The sequence below is a fragment of the Misgurnus anguillicaudatus genome, chromosome 11 (assembly GCF_027580225.2).
Source record: "Misgurnus anguillicaudatus chromosome 11, ASM2758022v2, whole genome shotgun sequence".
Taxonomy (NCBI): Eukaryota; Metazoa; Chordata; class Actinopteri; order Cypriniformes; family Cobitidae; genus Misgurnus; species Misgurnus anguillicaudatus.
The window spans coordinates 27,562,743-27,582,274 of record NC_073347.2 but is presented as its reverse complement, the minus strand read 5'-3'; the positions used below and the strand labels follow the sequence as shown (position 1 = coordinate 27,582,274).

At 38.2% G+C, this 19,532-nt stretch overlaps 1 protein-coding gene across 6 annotated transcripts in view; it reads left to right on the top strand.

The window, feature by feature from the left end:
* The window catches only part of slc8a3 (solute carrier family 8 member 3), a 62,650-nt gene that overhangs the window by 29,872 nt on the left and 13,246 nt on the right, over positions 1-19,532 (top strand). For all 6 annotated transcript variants that reach the window (XM_073873453.1, XM_073873454.1, XM_073873457.1 and 3 more), the window contains exon 3: positions 11,550-11,656. In XM_073873453.1, coding sequence (XP_073729554.1) covers positions 11,550-11,656 — 107 coding nt within the window. The remainder of the gene's footprint in view (positions 1-11,549; positions 11,657-19,532) is intronic.

The window sequence follows — 19,532 nt, the reverse complement described above, 5'->3', positions numbered from 1 at the left end:
TTGGTTTGGAAAAAAAAATGGAGAAAAGATGACAGAATAACACAACGGATATCAGATTTTGCGTAAAATGAAGAATTTACTTTTTAATACTGACCTATAATACAATACTGATTTTGGCGGTAACTAAATTTTTTTTAATGGCATTTATCCCGTTTTGGAACCAAACTCTTCATTTATAGATACTCAGTCAATATTAAATATATCAAGGTTATATCTACACAGAAGATACGAGTAGATACGAGTAAATCACAAAAAAGAGACTTCGGCTGGGTTTTCACAGACTGGGTCACATATTTACTGGATAAAAATAGCAGTATAAGATATAAATTACCAATACAATACAACCAAAGTAAGTTGAAATCAATTTTTATGCTCCTAAGCTTTGTAATTTTACAGACAGGGTCACAGATATGTGAGATATGTAAATATTGTTTTATTTTAAATAATGTATTGATGCAGGTTGATCCACATACAAATTTTATGTTCATGCACAAAAATTTGATCATTCATTCATTCGTTTAATGTAAGTATGTGACTACAGTATATTGTGAATATTGTGTATACCCGCTAGCCCTAAGCACTTATACTAGCATAGCTGGACATTTGTCAAGTATCACCCCCTCCATCTCATGAGCAGTTCCCATGGTGATGTTGGCCTGAGGGATTCAGGTTAATCAGAGGGTAATAGTGCGGTCTCTCATAGTTCAGTACAGACACGGCCCCCTCAAAGTCTCACAGACAAGGGCCACAGCATCACACTACCAGCAAGCTAAGCATGTTATAAGTGCAACCAACACCAAGGTCTGTTGTTAATAGCCACCAGTGGACTGTTGCCTGGGGTTAGCTCCAGGAAACAATGTTAACAAGACTAAATTATCTTGTTTGGACGCACCTGCACATTCTTATTGGGCGTTCTATATGTAGAGGAAAAATAGAGAGAATATACAGAATAAAGTATCTGATAAGACTGAGATATAAGTGCAAGCAGCCAGGGCTTTGCTGTTTTTCGGCTGAAGGATGCTTTGTCTCCTTGGCAACCACAGAGAACATGAGCTCGCAGGCATGTGCATGCATGGTGTGTGTGTGTGTGCGTGCGTGTGTATTTTTGTTGAGTCAAATTAGTCTGTGAACGTGTATCTCTGATTGTGTGTGTATTTGCCCATCAGTGCAGACATGCATGCGCTGACACAAACACACACACATATACTCACGCCAACACACACTTTTCACTGCGGGGTTTATTTTTAGCACGTGTCTCTTATATAATCAGGGTGACACTGGGGAGAACACAAACTCTCTCTCTCTCTCTCTCTCTGTTTCTATCTCTCTCCTTCGTTTCCTCCTCAATCTTCATTTGGGTGTGTGTATGTGTTGTAGGCAGACGAGATAAGGTTTTCTTCGTTGCATGTTTTTAGTGTCTCTGTGCCTGGAGCTTTAAATCACTAAATATAGACGAAAAATAACGATGCAGGCGCACAACTAATACACACAGAACATATCGCAACTAATACACACAAAAAACCTTATCACCTAATTTGTACATGCACACCCACATGCTTTCTTAGAGTTGACCACATGACTGTGAATCGATGGCTATGTTTGGAATGCCGTACTACTTACTATTTTTAAAATGGGATGCAGTGTATCGTAAATGGTATATATGTTTTCCATAAGCATGGAATAGCCCACCTTACTTGTATGTTTTCGCAATATGCCCTGCATCATAAGTGCCCAGATTGACCTTTCATTTTCAGTGGGACCAATTAACTTGAAGCAATAGCAAACACAATGTATACTAGATACTAGTATGTATACTAGTGGGAAGTATACATTTCTCTTGTTGCCCCTATGTCTTTCAAGTACCCTGCTATCTGCTAACCCCATTCGTTTAGTTGTAATTATTAAAGTGCACCTATTTAATTGACAAAAACAACGTTATTTTGTGTATTTGGTATAATACAATGTGTTCTCGTGGTTTATAGTTAAAAACACATTATTTTGCACATATCGTACATTATTGTAGCTCCAGATATCCCTGTCTTCCTGAAACACACGGATTTTGAACACAAAGTTAATCGATCTGAAAAGCGCCGTGTCCCTGATTGGCCAGCTAACCTGTACGTTGTGATTGGCCTGAATACCTCTGACGTCAGCCGGAAATGTGACGCTCCTTATCATGTTTGAAAGATTCGCTCACAATTCAATGCTAACAGGAGTTCACTTACAGGGTGTGAGTCCGAAGCGGGAGGAATTATGATAATGTCGGTCTTTACTACATCACCAATCCCCGGAAGTAAACTGTTGCCTACAATTCATGTGTTTGTTGAAGTCCAAGAAAAGAGATTTACGTTGGAAACGTTAACTCGCGTCATCATTTACTTTTGCGTTTGTACCTTTTGTATATCGTTTACATGAACTAATACACACTTACACACCAAAGGAAATGTAAAATCATGAATCGGACGATAGGTGCTCTTTAATTATTTCTCTGTTTAGCAGGATTTTAATCACTCATTGGTAACTAAAATAGATTTAAATGAATGCCTTTATAACCCGACCAAGCATATGCATGAATGTGCCACAGTACAGTAATTATTATCTGATGCAAAATATTCAATATTCACTTCCACCATGTCAGCAACGCTCTTATGTCTTTTGGCAGTATACTAACATAAGTCATTGCTGTGTCATTCAATGTAAACAATGTCTTCTATGAGTAGATGACACTATTAGTCAGCTGTGAAGATCCATAGATACACTGTCAGAAAAAAAATGGTCAAAAATGGTCCTAAAGCTGTCAAAGGGACAGTACCTTTTAAAAGGTCCTATGTGCCATTTAGGTACAGATATGTTAGCCTGATGTTGTCATACTCAATTCTAGTCAGAATTTGAGTCTTATACCGCTCCATTGGGCTATGGTTATGGGGCGTGTCTCAACCGAAAAATGCCTCTGCACTCAATTGGATAGACCTACGACCAATCAGAGCAACGGCGTGTGTGACGTGTGTTTAAATGGCGTCTTTTGCAGCCTGACCGAACTGCTAGTTATTTCGCTACAATGACACTAACATTGTGATTATACTAAGTCTGAGTTAGCGAACGTACATCAACACCTACTATGTTTATAACATTTCATTTATATCACAACATTAAGTATTTACTAAGTCATACAGTCAGCAGCCACGATTCCGGGCTTCCGAAAAGAAGCTGGCAACGACCGCTAATTATATCAATCTTGTCGTGCACGCTGAGTTGCATCGCCATGATACCCATTTCAGTTGATTCTTTAACTTGGTCCTCCATAAGTGCAACCAAAGGAGAAACAACGATGACAATAGGGTTTTCATGTCCCGTCTTCATAGCGACCATTGGAGCTAGCTGATAAATGAAACGTTTGCCGAATCCCGTAGGAAGGACGGCAAAAACATATTTTCTGTTTCTCTGTTCCTCTTTTAAAATCAATGATCTGTCGATATCTTTTAGAACAGACTCAATGTCAAAATCCACACATTTGAATTCTACAGCGGCAGCCATTTTGTTGTAAACAGATTCAACACACGCGCTCTTTGGTGACGTGGTTGATTACGTTACTGTTGATCATCTGTCCATCATCGTATAAAGCCCACCCTGACAATTTGATTGGTTCAACCAGCTTTGGGTCTAGCATAGAAGCTCCTCAACGGAGAAACCCCAGACTGATTTTCCCGTTCTCAAAATGTTGTGGGCGGGGCTAAGATCGGCTGGCACCCAGGGTACAGATATGTATGTCAAATTATGAACTCCTTAGGTGCAAAGGTGTACTTTTTGAAAGAATACTGCTGCCCCAGTGATAGCTGGGGTGCTTGTTTTTTGGCGAGTCTTTATATTTGTCTTAAGAAGTTTTAGACTTTTGTTCAAGTTGATGGAAATAACAAACCTCAGATATCTGCAGTGATGACAGACACGGCTGAGTTTGAATTGATGTTGTTTGCTGTGCAGTTCTCAGTTGACTGTGTGCTGTTGCCGAGTCTTAAAATAGCAAATCAGATTGCCACTTCAACAGGTTTCTCAGCAGGTGTGTTTTTTAAGTAGGAGGAACCTGTTGGACACAGGGAATACGTTGGCGGTGTAATGTCTTTTTGGTAGCACTTTATTTTACAGTACATGTACTTACCTTGTACATATATGGTAAATATGTTGTACTACACATTTACCATGTACATACAATTTTTAAGTACAGTAGTGTTTGTTATTAGTTATCAAAGATATACACTATAAGTACCTGTCATTAACCTGCATATGCCTGTAGGTACTAAATACTATATTGTACATTCATTTGTAAGTACAGTAGTGTTTCTTGTTACTTACAGTATAACCTACACTATACATATGAATCTGGTATTACCCAGTACTTATCTAGAGTTACATAATAACTACCAAGTATGTACCACTGGTAAGTACAGTAATGATACTATTTAATTACCATGTAGATACTCAAAAGTAAGTACCACACATTTGTCTGTAAGTAAAAAATATTTACCATATATGTTAAAGGTAAGTACACGTACTGTAAATTAAAATGCCATCGTCTTGGTAATTATTATTAGTTAAAAAAAAACGTTGATTGCTGTTGACATTAAATTTAGTTTTGTGACACATTTTGTAATGCAGCACCACATAGAGCTCACCTACCTATAAGCATCTATACTTACATACTTATTTACTTACTTAAAAGCTGTGTATAACCCCTTTTGCACCGCGCAGTTCGTATACTAAGTCAGTGGTTCCCAAACTTTTTCAGCATGCGGCCCCCCAAGTGTACGGTGCATTCCTTTCGCGGCCCCCCAAAGAAAATTTGTGACAAAAAACTGTTCTAAAACTCAACATTTTAATTTAAAAAACCATTAAATTATACAAAAAAGTAGTGGTTTTGGTTAGTAGCCTTATTTTTTTAGGTTTAATTACACAGAATTCATGATAAATTAATGTATTTCATAAAATGTCATAAAACTGGGGCCCCCCTGGCACCATCTCGCAGCCCCCAGTTCGAAAACCACTGTACTAAGTCACCAAAAAAGAGTACTGGGGTGATTCTCGATAACTAATATTCCCCAGTACCATTTCCCTGGTTGCATTTGCACCGCCAGTTGTGATTCAGAAGTGACGTACCATTCGTACTGATAGCTGATCTGAAATCAGTGTAATTGGCAGTAGCATTCACACAGTAATGGGCGATACAGAAAACATCCAGACAGCAATCTGGCCCAAACAATAAGCTTTTATCCCTACTGTCACCACATCGTCATGTAAATGGTCACGACAGAAAGACGATACGCAGACAGTGGATTAGTGGCTGATATGTGCATGAGGAGGATCGACAACTTGTGTTCATCGAGGATGAGAAAAGAACACATTTATGTTTGTGTACATTAATGTTCGAGAAGTATAAACTGTATATTTACAAGGCTTTCAAAAACATTTGGCTGCTGATGTTTTGTATGTCATGCTTCTCACCAATTAACATACACTTACATCATGAATAGTTTGCGTTGTGCTGTTTAAATCCTACTACGAAGTAGAAGCTGCGAACATGCTAAAAATGGGTAGTCCCACAAATACTGTAGGTACTATGAAAATTTTCCTGCTGTGCGAAAGGCCCTGCGGGGGGAGTACCCTTTTAAAAAGTATACCTTTGTAAGTATGCACCTAAGAGTGCATACTATTACATCCAACTTATACATATCTATACCTAAATGGCACATATTAGGAGCTTCTTAAAGGGAACAAACATTTTTTTTTTGTGGTGTAGAGTGTGTAGCATGTGTTGGGTTTGAGCAGGTGCAATGTTTAAATCAGTTGGCAGTGAACTCCAACAGTGTCACTACAGCTTAGAGCAGGTCAGAGAAAGCCAGAAGTACAGAGAAGGTGCCACAACAAAAGCATTTTTTTACTGTAAATGTACTGTAGTAGGTTCATGCAACCACCCACCCACACATAATACTTGGCTTTTTGCACCACAATAAAGTGTATCTTAGGCAAAGAGTCTGAGATTGTTAACTAGCAGTGTTGGGGGTAACGCATTACAAGTAACGTGCATTATTTAATAATATTACTTTTTTGAAGTAATGAGTAAAGTAACAAATTACTTTTTAAATGTACATATTAATATTTGAGTTACTTTTTTAATTCAATTAACAAAAAAATTATGTACTAAATTAAACTAAACATAGTCACATTATTCACTCTCTGCGTACATGCCTGTGTGGGGAACAGTTCGAGTCAGAAACTGAGATGGCAGGCCAGAGCTCGACATTTTTGTGATGAAATATGCAATTTCTGAATGCAGAACTTTTCAGTCATAAAAAACACCTGCAAGGCCTGAAAGAGATCAAGCCTCAGCCAATATAAAGCAAAAGTAACTAAAAAGTAACGAAAGCACTACTTTCCATGAAAAGTAACGAAGTAACGCAATTCGTAACTTTTTTGGGAGTAACTTAATATTGTAATGCATTACTTTTAAAAGTAACTTTCCCCAAAACTGGTAACTAGCACATCAGGTCACACACTAAACATGCAGCCATGTCCCATTCCTTTTGTGTCTTCTTTCGCACACTGCCATTATTTAAAGTCTACCATTATGTAACCATTATCTATTTAGATTAAATGACAAAAAAAGAGAACCACATATGCAAAACTCCAGTGTTTACAAGTGTGGAGAAAGAGGACCGTTCCGATGTTGTTGTATGTGAAATTATACAAATTCTTGTCAATGGGCCCTATTTTAACGATCTAAGCGCATCGTCTAAAGCGCACGGTCTAAATGGGCATGTCCGATGCCACTTTTGCTAATTTAACGACGGGAAAAATAATTTGTGCGGCGAGCGCACGGTCAAAAAGGGTTGTACATATTTTCCTAATGAGTAATGGGTGGGTTTTGGGCGTAACGTGCAATAAACCAATGAGAGTCTTATATCTCACCCCCTTTAAAAGCCAGTTGCGCTGGCGCTATGTCTAATCCCTATTTAGATGATGGACTTTGTAAACTGAAAAATTAAGCGGAGGAAGAAGACCACCAGTTTAAGAATAACAGTTACGTCCCACTAGTTCTTCTTGTGATTGTATTCCTGCACGTTTAGTGAGGAATGCTTTTGATACTGTTGGGTCTAATATTCTTTCACTGGTCAATATATCTCTTAGCTCAGGCTGCGTATCGGCTGCATTTAAACATGCTGTTGTGCAACCACTTTTAAAAAAGAACTATTTGGATCATTCAGTTCTGTCAAATTTTAGACCTATTTCAAAACTTCCTTTTATATCTAAAGTTTTAGAAAGAGTTGTCTATAACCAACTGCAATCATTTTTAGACATATTTAGTATCCATGAAAACCCTTTAAACCCTATCATAGTACTTAAACTGCCCTTTTGCGAGTATATAATGATCTCCTTTTAGCTGCTGATTATGGTAATGCTGCGGTCTTGATACTTTTGGATCTAACTGCAGCTTTTGATACAGTCAATCACTCAATTCTCTTATCACGACTTGAAAATTGTGTAGGTATTAAGGGCATTGCCCTCAAATGGTTTCAGTCATATCTGTCTGATAGGAGTTTCTCTGTTCACCTTGGTGATTTCAGTTCCTCTGCTGCAGCAATTACTTGTGGTGTCCCCCAAGGCTCCATATTGGGACCAGTGTTATTTTCGCTGTAGATGCTACCAGTAGGAGACATTTTTACAAAACATGACATCCCATGCCATTGCTATGCTGACGATGTACAGATTTATCTGCCTTTGAAAACAAATGATAAATCCTCAGTTCAGCCATTGTTAAACTGCCTTCGAGATCTAAAAATATGGCTAGAACAAAATTTTCTATGCCTTAATGATAATGAGACTGAAGTGGTTATGTTTGATCATTTGGGTGATTTGAGTGCTGGTCTTGATGTACTTGGCGACCTAAGTTCATATATTCATCCCTTTACTAAGAACCTTGGGGTTATTTTTGATAGTGCGTGTAAATTTGAGAGACAGATAAGCTCTGTAGTAAAATCTAGTTTCTTTCAATTGAGATTGCTGGCCAAGGTTAAGCCCTATTTGCCACACAAAGATTTTGAGAAGGTAATTCATGCCTTTATAACATCTCGATTGGATTACTGCAACGCCCTTTATGTAGGTTTAGCGTTAGACCAGTCATCTCTAAAACGTTTGCAATTGGTTCAAAATGCAGCGCCTCGGCTTTTAACCGGGACAAGGAAACGGTAGCATATTACCCCAGTTTTGGCTTCGCTGCATTGGCTTCCGGTTAGTTTTAGAATTGATTTTAAAATGTTATTGTTTGTATTTAAGATTTTAAAGGGAAGGGCACCTTCTTATTTATCAGAACATGTCTATACTCCAGCTAGATCATTGAGATCATCAAATCAAGTGCTTCTAAATGTTCCACGGTCTAGGCGTAAGAATAGAGGAGACCGAGCATTTTCAGTGGTGGCGCCTAAACTATGAAATGGCTTACCAGTTCATATAAAAACAGCCCAAACACTTGAGAGTTTTAAGTCTTTGCTCAAGACACATTTCAATTCTTTGGCTTTTAATGTAAATTGATGAGATATTTTGACAGTGTTATGTGTTAGCTGATTTACGTTGATGTGAATTTGTGTAGTTCTTAACTCTTTCACCGCCAGCATTTTTTTAAAAAGTTGCCAGCCAGCGCCAACGTTTTTCATGATTTTCACCAAAGTTTAATGCCTTCCAGAAAATGCTCTTCTTCAGATATATAAACATACAATATACCAAATGAAAGAACAGACCCTCTGCTTTCAAACAAAAAAAAAAACGTTTCATCCTACCTTGAGTAGTTCTTTTGTAATCAGCTTTTGAATATGGGTAGGTTTCTGCAAAAACACCACATTTTGAGCAAAAAGCAGAGATAATTCCATGTTTGTGACGGACTTTTCATAGCGATCCCATTCAGAGCGATCTTTTAAACAGACACGGACATGCAGCAGCTTGCCATAGGGCAATACTTCCGGGTTTAAAAAGTTGCGGAAGGGCGCCACCTGGTGGATAATAGCGGTATTGCTGAAAGACGGAAAATCTCGTCATTGGCGGGGAAGCGTTTTCTCTTAATTTGCGAGATATCTCGTCAATGGCGGGGAAAGAGTTAATTATGTGAAGCACTTTGGTCAACTCTTGTTGTTTTTAAATGTGCTATACAAATAAAGTTGAAGTTGCAAAAATGTAAACTGTAAACTGTTGAGATCCAAAGTCCACTATATGGGGAAAAATCCTGGAATGTTTTCCTCAAAAAACGTAATTTCTTTTTGACTAAACAAAGAAAGACATCAACATCTTGGATGACATGTGGGTGACTAAAATAATGGGATTTTTTTTTATAAAAGTAGAGTAATCCTTTAAAAATTGTTGCTTAACCGGTTAACAGCAAGTATGGATCTCAAAGTGAATAATGTTAAAATGAAGAGTGTTGTTCCAAAATGCAATAAACGCCATTTTTGAAAAAAATGAGTTACTGCCAAAATCAGTATTATATCAGGTCAGTAGTTAAAGTAAATTCTTAATTTTACGCAAAATCCAATATCCGCCGTGTTATTCTGTCATCATTTCTCCCTTTTTTCCCAAAATGCGATAAACGCCACTCCTCCTTTTTTACAGAACGCAATAAATCCATTCCTGAAATTACAGCCCACAGTCAGGCAATGTAAACAAACAATGGCGGCGCGCTGAGTACACGGAGTCCTAGTTTTCCTCATCTACTTTGTACTTCGTGATCAACAAACAAAACAAAATTATACTTTAATTGCATTGATAAAACTGTGATGGTTTTCTGTGACAGGAAAGAAACGTAAGCCATCAACATCTAATAATTTCCGCAAGAGGCACTCGGGTGCCTATTCTCCCGACAGCATCAAGCTTCTCATGCTAACACATTGACCCCAGAGGATCTTATGAAAAACTTTACATTATTTTACTCAAAGTCAACGAAAATCGAGCAGGACTAAAACATTTTACAGCTGATCGCAGTGAAAAATGTAAAGAAACGACGTCAAGTGTAACCGCAGCAATAACAGTGTTCTTAATATAACAAAGTAAGTGTTTTGGTTAATGCCATTAATGTTTATTTTTTAATCATTGTTTACCACTAGTCAACTAAATAAATATAAAATGGTAAAGATGAATGCACATTTATACATTGATTTAATAGATTTATAGCATTTTGAAATAAAAAACTGTCATGGATTTATTGCATTTTGTGGAAAAAATAATTCGTTTTTATAATAAATCTTTGAAAATCAAGTTATGGATTTGAATTTTTTATGTTTTTATAACCTAAAGATGCTATGTGAAGGTTTGTAACAGAAAATCATCTTGTCATTTTCTTGGTATAGAAAACATGTTTTTACCGAAATTTGTCAAAATGGATTTATTGCGTTTTGGAACCAAAGTCTTCAAATTTTTGTGTGAGGTGTAGTGATAGGAGATAGAAAATTTTAGCCTGGTATGAAAACCTGTGGAAGGCTATGAGATATCCTCACTAATATAGTGCATCAAACCTTTGTGTGTGCGTGTGTGTATAATTTCCAGTGAGTAAGTGAGTGAGTAAGGATAGAGAGGACATTTGGGTATAATGTGTCCACTTATAGAGGAGAAACAGGGCAGAGAAGAACAGAATAAGAAAATGAGTATGTCTGACTGAAAGACATATTGGAGAGACTAGAGGGGATGTGTGAGTCTGAGGACAGCTGTACTGAGCAACTAATCCATATGGATCACACACACACACTTATATACTCTCATTCAAACACACATCAAACAGGTGTTACTTACAGTGACAGCGAAACCAGGTCAACATCCATCACATGCCGAGTTATAAATACATACACACATGCTGAGAACATTGAAAGAGTGACAGAGTGAATGATAGAGAGACGGATGTTGCTGATCAGAAGTGTTAAGTAGCGAATGGTCATGTAGGGAAACGAGCGGTTTCACACAGTCCACAGGGTCCAAAGTTCAGTTTACCCGAAACACATTGAAGGGGTCAAGATGATGATCATTCTTTGACAGTCATTCAAAAGTCACTGTGTATTATAGATAGATAGATAGATAGAGAGAGAGAGATAGAGAGAGAGAGAGAGAGAGAAAGAAAGAAAGAAAGAAAGAAAGAAAGAAAGAAAGAAAGAAAGAAAGAAAGAAAGAAAGAAAGAAAGAAAGAAAGAAAGAAAGAAAGAAAGAAAGAGAAGATAATCTATTGTCTTTGACATAACAGCTCAGGACATTTGTGTGAAGGAATTAATTAGTGACTGTTATTAGTAACATGGCATTTACGGCTAAGGTGATTGGCTAAAAAAATCTACATTTTAAATTGTGTACTGGATATACAAACTCATTTACCATAGTTTTACTTTGTAGATAACTCTTCTGTCACCCTCTGATTGATTGTAGGTGACAACTCGAGTAATAAATCTGTAAAAGATTATAAAGTGGGTTTGCATGACCTTTGACCTCAGGGCAGCTTGATGACCCTTCACCTCTAACACCTCTCTCTTTCTTTTTAGTAAAACCATACAGGTCAAGATTATTGACGATGAGGAATATGAAAAAAACAAAAACTTCTACCTGGAGCTGGCAGAACCTCGCATGGTGGATATGAGCCTTCAGAAAGGTAACAAACACACGTTATACTCACACACCATTGGCTTTCTTTTCTATTCATTTCATCTATTCATTAATCTCATTTGGTTCATATTATAAAATCATGTCACCATCACTTTTAGTTTTGTTTATGCTTTGTGTCATTGCTTTTCATGGGTTTTCATGGTTAGCAGTGAGAGTCTTGCAGGATTTGGGATTCAGTATATAGTTCATTCACGCAAATTGACCTTATTTTTCATGTAATATTGCAGTGTTTATTATAAACAATTTATCCATGTAATTCATATTTTTTTTTAAATATTCATTTCCTCTTTTATCAAAATCTGAAAATGTACTTCCTTCCTTATGTGGCAATCATTCTCTGATGATGTCAGCTAGGCGGCTTGGGTGGGAGCATTCATTAACCCCGCCCCTCCATCTGTCAGTCTGATGCAAGCTTGCCGCACAAGCCCTGAAAAGTGAAGCCAAAACATCTCGATCGCCCCCCCCCCACCCCCCTGAACGGTCCTAGTACAGGTCATAAACCCCGCCTCCCCCATGTTATTCAATGACCAACGAAACAATTTAATTACACTTCAATTATCTTGTTTCCGTAGCTGGTTTTTGTCATTTATTGTCGTTTTTTTTCACGCTGATGTAAATTCAAGTGTTTGTTTTTAAAATAAGTTTGTTTTTAATTAGTTAATTAATGCTATAAAAATGGTGGTGTGACGTCATGATTGACAGCTGTTATATGCGCATTCTGCGAGGGCGGGGCCTTTATTTTTCGCAGCTTTACTTCCTGCTCACTACTGCGCAGGACTGGTCCCAAAATTGCTACTGCGCAGACTCAAGACCCAAGATGTCAGTGCCGTATCGGGACACTGGCGGCTTCACTTTTCACTACTGGAAGAGAGCGAACGGGCATTTTTTTACAGTCTATGGTCTGATGCCAGTTTCATTTCTGAATGAAACGCCTACTTTTCTATATCCAATCACAGTGGAAAACAAAAGCCACATCCACTCATGTGACATTCTGTTTTACTCAGAAATACGTCACAACACGGAAGTCGATCGCAACTTCTGGTTCGTGGGACTTTATGTAATGACAATTCGTAGGTGTTACTATTAAAAACATCCTAAATAAATCAATAAATCCAAAGATTCACAGTTTCTGCCATTACTACTGTTCACCTTTGTGTTCAGATTTGGAAATGGTGTTTTCATCAAGTGTAATGTTGAACTTAAAGGAATAGTCTACTCATTTTAAATGTTAAACTATGTTATTACCTTAACTAAGAATTGTTGATACATCCCTCTATCATCTGTGTGCGTGCACGTAAGTGCTGGAGCGCGCTGCGACACTTTGATAGCATTTAGCTTAGCCCCATTCATTCAATGGTACCAATCAGAGATAAAGTTAGAAGTGACCAAACACATCAACGTTTTTCCTATTTAAGACGAGTAGTTATACGAGCAAGTTTGGTGCTACAAAATAAAACGTAGAGCTTTTCTAAGCGGATTTAAAAGAGGAACTATATTTTATGGCGTAATAGCACTTTTGGGAGTACTTCGACTCGCCTGAAAAGTCCGCTCCCCTTCTCCCTTTCATAATGGGAGAGGGAGGGTGTTACTGCGCCGAAGTACTCCCAAAAGTGCTATTACAAGTGGTTTAACTAGAAAACAATTACAACAGAGGCGTGGCCAAGATGGCTGCTGAATGAACGGATTTGCCTTAAAGTGACATTGACTCCAACCACATGAATCCAACAAAGACCCAAAGGGCACACCTTTAAATCTGACTCAACTTTGACTCACATATGCATGATGACGTTTTCTTAATGCTTTATAAATGGCAACATTCCAGTTTTTGTCTTGCAATTTTTGCACAGCTATTCCTATTGTTTAGGAAACTACATAAAGTGTGTTGCTTTGTCCCTGGCTCATTTAAACAACCTTAAACGCCTGGAAGGTTCTTAAAGAGTGCGACAATTGAATACAAAAACAAAGTAGCCCCAGACAGTTAAGTGTGTCTTTCAATATCCCTTCATAAATCAAGCAGAAGCGGTCAATGTTACAGACACCCACACCACAGCGCTGCGGTACTGTGTGTGTGTGTGTGTGTGTGTGTGTGTGTGTGTGTGTGTGTGTGTGTGTTTGCATGTACGCATGTGTCCTTGTCCTAGTATTGTACCCTTTAGAAAGAATGAGAGATGAAGAACAGCTGGTCCTCTCTGTTTGCATTCCCATCTCGCTTGGACACCATTCAACAACCTATTTATTTACGAACTTACCTAAGCCCAAGAAACAACATGTTAGCTCTGTTCAAAGCCTAGTAGACTACCTACTGCCTCAATAGCCAGCTGCCTATAATGTATCTTTCTGATGTGACTCAGTTGTTGTTCTGTACATAGGCAATAACTCCAGGCATTTTACAAATAGCTGTTTGCAAGAGAAGCACACATGACTATACTTACAATTAAATTTAGTATAGGCAATGCTAAATGAATAAGAATATATGCATAAATGTACCTAGCACACATACAGTACTGTGAAAAAGTCTTGTCATGCCTCCATTAGATTTATTGTTTTTGCATTGGTATAATGACCATATATACAGCGGGGAAAATAAGTAGTTGACACATCAGCATTTTTATCATTAAGGGGATTTCTAAGTGGGCTATTGACACAAAATTTCCACCAGATGTAGCCATCAAGCCAAATATTGAATTCATACAAAGAAATCAGAACATTTAAGTATACAAGTTGAGTCATGATAAATAAAGTGAAGTGACATAGGGAACAAGTATTGAACACACTTTATTTAATACTTTATAGAAAAGCCTTTGTTGGTGATTACAGCTTCTAGACCGGCCGTCTGCATTGCTCAGGAGTGATTCTGGCCCATTCTTCCACACAAATGGTCTTTAAATCTTGAAGGTTCCTTGGGCCTTTATATATGAACTTTGATCTTCAGTTCTCTCAATAGATTTTTTATGGGATTTAGGTCAGGTGATTGACTGGGCCATTCAAGCAACTTGATGTTCTTTCTTTGAAACCACTTCATTGTTTCCTTGGTTTTTCATTTTCAGCTTTCTGGTAGATGGCAGCAGATTTTTATCCAGAATGTCTCGGTACATTTGTCCATTCATCCTGCCGTCAATAATATGAAGTCTGCCAGTACCCCTTGCTGAAAAGCAGCCCCAAACCATAATGCTTCCACCCCAAAACTTAACTGTTGGTATGGTGTTTTTGGGGTGGTGGGCAGTGCCATTTCTTCTCCAAACATGGTGTTTAGAATGACTGCCAAAAAGTTCAATTTTGCTTTCATCTGACCATACTATAGTCTCCCAATAATCCACAGGCTTCTCCAAATGCTCTTTCGAAACTTTAACCGATCCTCAACATGCTTTATGTTCAGCAGTGGAGTCTTGCGTGGTGAGTGTGCATGGATGCCATGGCGGTTAGTTTTCTTTGAAACAACAGTACCTGCTGATGCAAGGTCTTCCTGAAGTTCTGCCCTGAAGTGGTTCTTGGCTCTTGGAGATCTCTCCTGATTATTCTTTGGACTTCTTGGACAGGGATCTTACGTGGAGCACCTGATCGTGACCGGTTTATGGTGAAGTAATGCTCTTTCCATTTTCGGATAATGGCCCCCACCGTTCTCACACAAACATTCAGCATTCTGGAAATGCGCCTATAACCATTCCCATCAACGATAAGATTACGAAGATCTTGAGAGAGTTTTTGCTTTTACCCATCATGAAGTCTTTCCTGTGTGACTCCTGGCCTGGGTAATGAGAAGCCTTTATAGGCCATCAATTAGTACTGATAGGGGGCAGGGTTTCTCTTTCAATATAGATTTCAGGTGATCCCCTGGCATTCTATGCCATTTTGCACCTTGTTCTCTTCATGTGTTCAATGCTTGTTCCCTGTGTCATTTCACTTTGTTTGTTGTGACTCAATTTGTGTGCTTGGGTGTTCTGGTTTCTTTGTATGAATTTAATATTTGGCTTGATGGCTACATCTGGTGGAAATTTTGTGTCAATAGCCCACTTAGAAATCCCCTTACTGATAAAAATGCTGATGTGTCAAATACTTATTGTCCCCGCTGTTTTTATTTTCTCATGTTTTTCATTCTTTGACTCAAATATGCATTTTAATAACCAACATTTCTCCAGCATTGTCTGCCTTTCCGTGTCATCTTTTCAATGAGAGCTTCTACGAGCTTATTGCAATGCATTTTAGGATTGTCTTTTGTGTGAAGGATGTTGCGTCCTCTTGTTTATGTGTACAGTATAAATGGACGACAACCATATTCAGACATGTAACAAACAGCCATTTTAAAACATTAAACAGTGATTAATCTGTCAACAAACACACAGTTAGGTTCTAAAGATCGCCAAAGAGCAGCAACATCTCTTCAGACAGATAAAACATGGTGTCAGATGCGTTGTAGGTGTTTTTGAAACCAAGCCTGTAATAGGAGATACATCACTTCAGATGCATCAGAACACGACTTTAAAACTGCTGATGTTATGCTGTCGCTGCAGAATATGTCAGAGCAGTCGTAGGATCTAAAGCAACGTTTTACACTTTATGCATCTAAATAGAGAAATGCTCTCTTTGACATGGAGCTATATTATCCACCAAGTATAGGGGTGAGACACTTGACAGGTAGGAGATGGTTTAGACAGCAGGGGACACATAGACGATACAAGTAGAAGAGAGGTGAGACAGGTGCATAGAAAGATCAGATGACTGGATGAATTCTACAGAAGCAAAGTCCCTTTAGGAACGTCAGGTGGTTGTGGCTAAAAAGATATACAGCAACTGCTAAACTCTTGTGAAATCTTGTCGGATCAGCCCCCAAACCGGATTTTACCAAACATTTCACCGGATTTACCCAACATGTCACAAGATTTAGGCCATAGCTGTATCCCTTCTGGCCACAACCAAGTCACGTCACTAGGGGGCCATGTTTGCAATGCTTCCGGACAGTGATGCAAGACTAAAGTCCTATCTTCTTAAATCACTAAAATTGCAATAAAAAACATATTTCTGCACAACAATTAAACCTGACATAAGCAGTACCATAACTTTTGTTTCAGAAGCTCAAATGGCACTAAAAACGTTTTTCAGGTCTTTTCAGATACTGCGTATGTGCACAAGTGCCTCTTACAACTCTATAGAATTGTCAGTCTTTATCGATTTATGATTGTTTTTTTAAAGGAAAACACCACAGTTTTTCAATATTTTACCATGTTCTTACCTCGACTTAGACAAATTGATACAAACCTATCTTTTTTCAATGTGTGCACTAAATCTTTGTACAGCACCTCGTGAATGTGTTAGCATTTATCCTAGCACCATTCATTCCTTAGGATCCAAACAGGGATGAATTTAGAAGCCATCAAACCCTTCCATGTTTTCCCTATTTAAACACAGTTATATGAGTAGTTACACAAGTAAATATGGTGGCATAAAATATTGTATGGCAGAAAAGCACTTAGTTTGCAGAACTTCAACCGTTAGGCAAACGCGACCGTTGGTTGGTTGTCACATGACCTGCATCCTGAAAAGTTGACATGTTTTTAAGTCGATGCGGTGTGGATGCACCTGGAAAAACAATTGTTGCACCGCATGCGTGCATACCACTTATAATGGAAATATTGAAAAACAGTGGTGTTTTCCTTTAACTAGAAGGCGGGGCTTTTATCACCATAACATGTTGAGCATTGCATTGTCCCCTATTCAAAGTAATAGGAGTGCTCAATCTTGTTATATCCAATATCTTTGGTTGCAGTTAATATCTATCAGCTCCCTAAAATATGACCTGTGTGTGTCTCATATGTAAGATTGTGTTTGCTGTTATTGCGAAAGGTTTTCTTGTGCATGCAGGTAATCAACTGAGAATGAGCCAATGACAAGGACGTTTTTGTGTTAAAATCTCGACACCTGCATCCCACAATTCCATTACCTCATGCAGGGCGCAATAAGAAGAGAGCAGTCTGGTAACCGTTGCCAGGGCACCATCAGCACTGTTGCTTTTGCCGAAGTGCAATAGATTTATATTGAGCTGTTGAATCTGGAGCTGCCAGGATAGAACGGTGAAAGAAAATGTGACAATAATGTTGCTGAGATTAAATTAGTTCCTTTCTGCATGTGTCACATCTTGTATGTGTGTTATCATAAAGACTAGTTGCCTGGAGCTGGTGATGCTGCACAAATTACAGGTTAATAATCTGCATCAGGCCCCTCCGCCCTACTCCCAGACACGTTCAAGCATAAATTATGGGCTTCTTATTTACAAATCCAGCTTCTCATTATGGCTCGATATTTTCTTTGCAGCACACACACACACACAAACACACACACTTAATCAAAGCTTCTTTGTCACCATCTCATTCATTCTCAGATGTATAAAATTACAGCACTGATTACAGAACTATTAAAGCGCAAATGTGTGTGTGCGTGCATGTGTGTGGATTAGGTTCTCAGAGGAAAACTGTATTGCTCAGATGTCGCTCTTTCATAGCTCTCTGAGATATCAGTTGTGAATCATCAGCTTGGTCTTAGATGTTTCTCTTAAAATTCCTTAGGGGAAATAAAATAAAAATGGCAGACTTTGCAATCTGAGCTCAGTTTGTGACATTGTTAAAGTCCCCGTGAACTGGAAGTCGCAGTCAACTTTACTTTCCTGTTGTGACTTATTTAGAAATCCACCTGCCAAAGTGACTTTTTACCAAACACAGGTTTTTTTTCCCTGAATAGAGAATGATAACACTGTCTTTATTGTATTACTTAAATTAAATAATTTTTTAGAGCTACAAAAGTGATTTTCTCTTTGTCTTAGTTTGTTTGATTAACATTAATGACACAGACTTGAAGCGTAACTAAACCCCAGGTCAGAGCCTGACTCCGCCCACTGTTAATATTTGAAAAATGCAAGAAAAGTGGGCAGATCCCAACGGAGATAGAGGGGACAGACTAAGCTTGTACCAAGTGTGTGGTGAGATCGTAACAAGGGCGTGGTGAGCTTGAATCTGCTTACGTCACGAGTTATTTTTTGGACCTAACATCCAATAGGAAAATTCAACTGCAGTAGCCACCGTTCAACCTGAAGAGGGCAGCACTTAGACGTTTTTACACCATATAATGTAGTATTGAAACACTTTATATACAAATGTCAAAAAACTTACTAAAATCGATGAACAGCACTAATAAAGCCCCATTCTTACAGATCATTAACTAAAAAAAGGTGGTTTAAGGTTTAGTTACTCTTTAAGTATGTTAATTGAGGTTACTGTCTCTTTAAGACCAAATAAGCACAGACTGGTTTTTGCTGGTTCTTTCCCCGCCATTGACAAGTTATCTCGTCAATTAAAAGAAAACGCTTCCCTGCCAATAACAGTTTTTACGGCAATCCATATTTCCACTATTTACCACTAGGTGGGCACTTTAAACCAACTTATAAAACACTGAAGCATTCACTGTATCCAAAAACAGTAAAAACTCTGTGTATTTCAAATTATCTTGTTCAAAATTTGGTATTTGTGAAGAAACCTACCTATATTTGAAATGTGATAAAAAGAGAACAAATGAAAATAGGATAAAACAGATTTTTTTGTTTGAAAGCAGAGGGTCTGTTCTTTCATTTAATATATTATTTATACACGCACCTAAAGGATTATTAGGAACACATGTTCAATTTCTCATTAATGCAATGGTGTAATGGTGTGGGGGATGTTTTCTTGCCACATTTTAGGCCCCTTAGTGCCAATTGGGCATCGTTTAAATGCCACGGCCTACCTGAGCATTGTTTCTGACCATGTCCATCTTTTTATGACCACCATGTACCCATCCTCTGATGGCTACTTCCAGCCGGATAATGCACCATGTCACAA